This window comes from Salpingoeca rosetta, assembly GCF_000188695.1.
Source record: "Salpingoeca rosetta unplaced genomic scaffold supercont1.10, whole genome shotgun sequence".
Taxonomy (NCBI): Eukaryota; class Choanoflagellata; order Craspedida; family Salpingoecidae; genus Salpingoeca; species Salpingoeca rosetta.
The window spans coordinates 1,561,884-1,566,768 of NW_004754924.1; the positions used below are offsets into that span (position 1 = coordinate 1,561,884).

Consider the following 4,885-nt stretch of genomic DNA (forward strand, 5'->3'; position numbering starts at 1 on the left):
AGGCAAGATTGGTTGTGAGCCAATGACAATCAGACAACACACGCCACCGTGGCAAACGCGTATGCACACGCACATAAACAAACCACACACACACATAAACACACACACATAAACAAAACACCCACACACACACACACACACACACACACACACACACACATTAACAAAACACACACACACACACGCAGAGGTACGCACCGGCGGTGTTGCTGCTGTTGTTGCCGTTGGTGTTGCAGATGGCGCGTGAAATCCAGACATACCACGCATCTGTCGTGACGGCAGTGGCGACGAGAGGGTAGTTGTCATGGTAGCTCGATGTTTCCACATCAAAGACTATGGCTGTGGGCGTGTTCTTGCCGGGCGTGAGAGGAGCCGTCACCTGTTTGGTTGTGTACTGCGCCAGCGGCGCGGTGCCACCATGTGCACTGTCAGCAGAGACGAAGGTGTACTTGGTCCATCCCGGCTGGATGACGAAGCGATCTGGGATGGGCGGGAGGTCTGCGCGCATGAGCTCTGCGGCGGCGCGGCGCTCACCGGACACCTGCATGAGCCCGATGTTCTGAAAGTGGTCCAGGATGGTGGCGCCCTGGAGCGGTGGCAGCTGAAACTGTGGGATCGTTGGCAAGGGGTCCGCGGTCTTGTCCCAGAGATCAAAGGCCTTCAGGTGCTTCTCGATCTTTTCTGCTGCGGCCTGTGCGGTTGGAGACAGCAGGTATTGCATTGCGCGTTCATTTGCCCTGAACAAGGGCTCCCACAAGAACAGCGGCAGCATCTGCACCCCGCACAGGTTCATGCGCCTGCCATCTCGTGCTGGGCTGGCTGTGGCAGTTGTCGTCGTTGTCGCTGTTGTTGCTGTGGCTGTCGCTGGTGTCGTTGTTGTGGTTGCTGCTGCCTTTGGTTCTTCTGCTGCCGTCGTGCTAGCCTTCCCACCACCACCACCCCCACTACGGCCACCACCCCCACTTCGGCCACTACGACTGTTGCTCTTGGCTGATAGGGATCGGATTTGTGTGCGAGGGATGGTGACGAGTCTTTGCGCTCGTATTACATGATGGAGAGCTGCCACCCTCTCCACAACTTTACCTCGACACCCACTCCCCTGCCACCGCCACCACCGCCACCATCGCGCTGCTGCAAGCGACGGCAGTGACACGACAGTCATCCCTGCCTGCCTGCCTGCCTAATGTGAGTGCGTGAGTGCGAGCGTGCCTTGTGTGCTGGTGGTGTGTGTCTCTGTCACCGTTGTTTGTTCCACCACCATCTGTGTGTCATCCAGTTGCTGAAAGTCAATTTTGACTTTTCGCTACTGATGGTCAAAATTGACTTTAAGCTCGCGTCATTTCACGATCAGTGTCTTTTATGTACCATTCCCATTAATTTTCGCATTCGACCCCCCAACCAGCAGACATCGTGAAGGCCTGTCCCGCTGTGTGGACTCTTCGCCAGCCAGCCAGCCTGTCACCAATAAAACCGCAGCCTGTGTGCGTGCGTGCACATATTGGCTTGCCTTTGTGCGTTGGCTTGCTTTGCTCTTTGTATGCTCTTCCTGCCATTTTTTTTTCTCTTGGCTGCCCTCCTGAAGTTGTGGCCCCAGCGCAACACACAACGCCTGCACCACTCCACGTTGTACCAGCACGGGCGCCACCACCACACCACCACTGCACTGCTTGTGCCAAAGGTTGGTTCGCGCGCTGTTTGAAGGCGTTGGCGTGTTCCTGAACCATTGACCCACCACCATCAAACATCACACCACCTCTTGCCAGTCCTCCGCACACACTTATGTATGTGTGCGTCTCCTCGTGTCTTCCTCCGTCTCAAGCACGACACCCATCTGTCATTTTCTACGCCTGTCCTTCATCCTCATCTCTCTCTCTCTCACACGCACACACACATACACACATCTTGCTTTCCTTCGTTCCCGCGGCCGCCTTTCTTGCTTTCATCAGCCACTATTATCACCACAATTATCGACGTCAACAACGACAGCACCACAGATCGACGACGATATCACCACCACTGCCAACCAACCACACACACAGACACACACCAATAAGAATGCAACGAGGACAGCAGCACGGCTTTGAGGGTTTGGACATCTCTGGCTGGCTAGGCGGCTCCGGCATCTCTCCCGTCGGGTTCAGCCCATCCGCTGCCGATATGGACTTTGATGCCTGGGAATCTGCACAACGCACCGCAGCCAAGGCCGCTGACTTCAGTGCCCTTGCCATGCCGCCACCAGCATCCTCCTTCTCCGCTCAACCCACCCCGGCCTCGTTCCTCTCAAACTCGCTCCTCGCCGCCACAGCGCCATCAACAGCTGGAACCACAACGGCCAGCGGCGCCACCTCCACAACAACATCAACGACCAAGGCCACATCGCAGCCAAACACCCGCTCGAGAGCCAAGCGTGGTGGCTCGAGTAGAGGTGCCACTGGCGCCACCAAGCGCGGCAAGAAGGCGCAGGCCGCCGCAGCGCAGCAGCAGCAGCAGCCCACGGATATGGAGGATGGGAAGCAGACGCAGGACAAGCGCTACCTGAACAAGCTTGCCGCAGACAAGTACCGCCGCAAGAAACGCCAGCAGTTTGAGGAGCTGAGTGTCAAAAGTCAAGCGCTGGAGACGGAGAACCACAAGCTCACTGCCAAGTGCACCAAGCTCGAGTCCGAGGTGGAGTACCTGAAGGAGCTGCTCTTGGTCACCGTGCGCAACTCAACCAACGACTATGCAGACGCGGCCTCGCCAGGCGCGTCCACCACCGTGTCGTCCCCGTCGTCACCCTTTGACATGGAAGCCTTTGCCAAGGCCTATATGGACAAGCACGCCAAGGAGGCCGACGTGCGCATTCGCCAGCTTGAGGAGCAGGTTGCGCTACTCTCCGACAAGCTCCAAACCACCGCATAGTGTTCAACGTCATCAACACGCACGTGTGCGTGCGTACGTTTGGTGCTGTTTGTCTCTGTTTTGCGTTATGTTACATCTTCCTTACGTGCGTGTTTCGTTTGCTGCTTTATGCATTGCTGCGTGATGTGATGTGATGCAGCCCTCTAATCGACCGATTGCTCCCCCTTTTGTTCACTCTTGCTGCCGCTGTTGAGCGCTGATGGTGAAGATGATGACGACGATGAGTGTATAGTCGCCCTCCTTGTGCTTTCTTTGTTTCTTTCTTTTCCTTGCGTTATCCCACAGCTCTATCCCACCCCATCCCATCCCCCTTGCGTTCACACGCACGCGTGTGAGCGTGCTAGTTCTCTTCCCTCCCCCTTGCCTCGCCTCGCCTTGCCATGAGCGAAGGCTGATTGACTGACCAGTGCGTTGCGCGTTGCAGTTGCATTTGTGGGCATGCATGCATGCCACTGCCATAAACGAGTGCCATACACACACGCGAGTAGAACAGGGAGAAGAAGGTAATGGTGGATGGACAGAGACGGATATGGGAGCACGCGCTGTTGGTTGGTTTGTTGGTTGGTCGGAAACAAGCCAACGAGCACAGGGAAGTTGCAGGATTGGGATGGGACGATGGTGATGGTGGTATGGCTGGCGATGGATGTTGTTGTGGTAACAGCGACACTACTTGGTCTTCTTCTCCTTGAGCTTCTTGGCGTCTTGCGGAAACACAAAGAACTATGTGTGTGTGTGTTGTGTGTATGTATGTTGTGTGTGTGTGTGTGTGTGTGTGTGTGTGTGTGTGTGTGTGTGTGTGTGTGTGTGTGTGTGTGTGTGTGTGTGTGTGTGTGTGTTGAGGGACGAGTGTCGAAAGGGGAAGGGGGAGTACGTGCATGAGCGTAAACGGGCTGGTGCAAAGCAGTGACAAACACCCAAGGCGTGGCGATGGAACTTACGATAGTTGGCCAAGGTAACAAGGTCGTCAACCTGGCGCGTGTGCGTGGAGTGGGGGAGGGATGACGGAAAGCAGTGAGGAAGACGTGGGGGAGGGATGACGGAAAGCAGTGAGGAAGACGTGCAAGTGTAAGCATTCACCATATCGTCATGCACACAGACAAGCATGCACACGCATGGACGCAGATACAGATACACGCACACAGACAGATACAGACACAGACAGACAGACAGACAGACAGACAGACAGACAGACACACACACAGACACACACACACACAGACACACACACACACACAGACAGACACACACACACACACACAGACACACACAGACACACACACACACACACACAGACACACACACACACCTCCTTGAGGGTGGTCAGGACGCGGGCTGCAGCGCCGGCAAAGTTGAGGCCCGTGGTGATGACAGAGAGCTGGCCCGTGCACTTGTTGCGCATGATGGTGGCAATCTGGGTCACGCGGCTGAACGCGGCAACGGGAATGCACAGGGTCTGCAACATGGCGTGCTGCTCGGCAGTGACAAACTCGCCTGTCAGGAAAATGGGAGGGCGGGGAGGGGGGAAGGGTGAAGGAGGGACCAAAGGAAGGAGACAACAACAGCTAGGTGAGTGATCTTCAACACGCAGCACACACACACACACACACGCGCGCGCGCGCGCACACACACACAGGCGGACAGGCAGACAGGCAGGCAGGCAGACATACACACACGCACGCACGCACACCTGAGAGGAGAATGTACATGAGGCCACCCCAAATGGCGTAGACGGGAAGCGCGAGCGTGCGCTGTCCGTTAAAGCCAAGGATGAGCCAGATAAGAATCAACAACTGCACTGTGATGAACACAGTCTCGCCCCAAGTGCTGCCAGTGCGCACACGTATGTGTGCAAGTGAATGAGGAGGTGGGGGAGGGAGAGGGGTGGTTGTTGTTGAGTAGAATAGACGAGGAGAAGCAGTGGCGGTCGCCAGTTGTGACCAACACACAACAACTACATTGCCGTTTACACACACACACACACACA

At 56.1% G+C, this 4,885-nt stretch overlaps 3 protein-coding genes across 3 annotated transcripts in view; 1 reads left to right on the forward strand and 2 right to left on the reverse strand.

The window, feature by feature from the left end:
* Positions 1-1,276, reverse strand: part of PTSG_04632 (uncharacterized protein) — an 8,986-nt gene extending 7,710 nt beyond the window's left edge. The window contains exon 1 of the mRNA XM_004994668.1: positions 199-1,276. Within this exon, the coding sequence (XP_004994725.1) occupies positions 199-1,162 (964 nt within the window). The 5' untranslated portion in view covers positions 1,163-1,276. The remainder of the gene's footprint in view (positions 1-198) is intronic.
* Positions 1,277-1,863: 587 nt separating this feature from the next.
* PTSG_04633 (uncharacterized protein) lies at positions 1,864-3,380 on the forward strand. The gene has a single exon (XM_004994669.1). It carries the CDS (start codon positions 2,056-2,058, stop codon positions 2,899-2,901), a length of 846 nt encoding a protein of 281 aa, XP_004994726.1. The 5' UTR covers positions 1,864-2,055; the 3' UTR covers positions 2,902-3,380.
* A 187-nt stretch (positions 3,381-3,567) lies between these two features.
* PTSG_04634 (uncharacterized protein) overlaps positions 3,568-4,885 on the reverse strand; it is a gene marked incomplete at its 3' end in the record, with an annotated part of 7,734 nt that continues 6,416 nt past the window's right edge. Inside the window, exons 14-17 of the mRNA XM_004994670.1 lie at positions 4,589-4,649; positions 4,208-4,392; positions 3,840-3,870; positions 3,568-3,602 (exon numbers count right to left, since the gene is read on the reverse strand). Coding sequence (XP_004994727.1) covers positions 3,568-3,602; positions 3,840-3,870; positions 4,208-4,392; positions 4,589-4,649 — 312 coding nt within the window. The remainder of the gene's footprint in view (positions 3,603-3,839; positions 3,871-4,207; positions 4,393-4,588; positions 4,650-4,885) is intronic.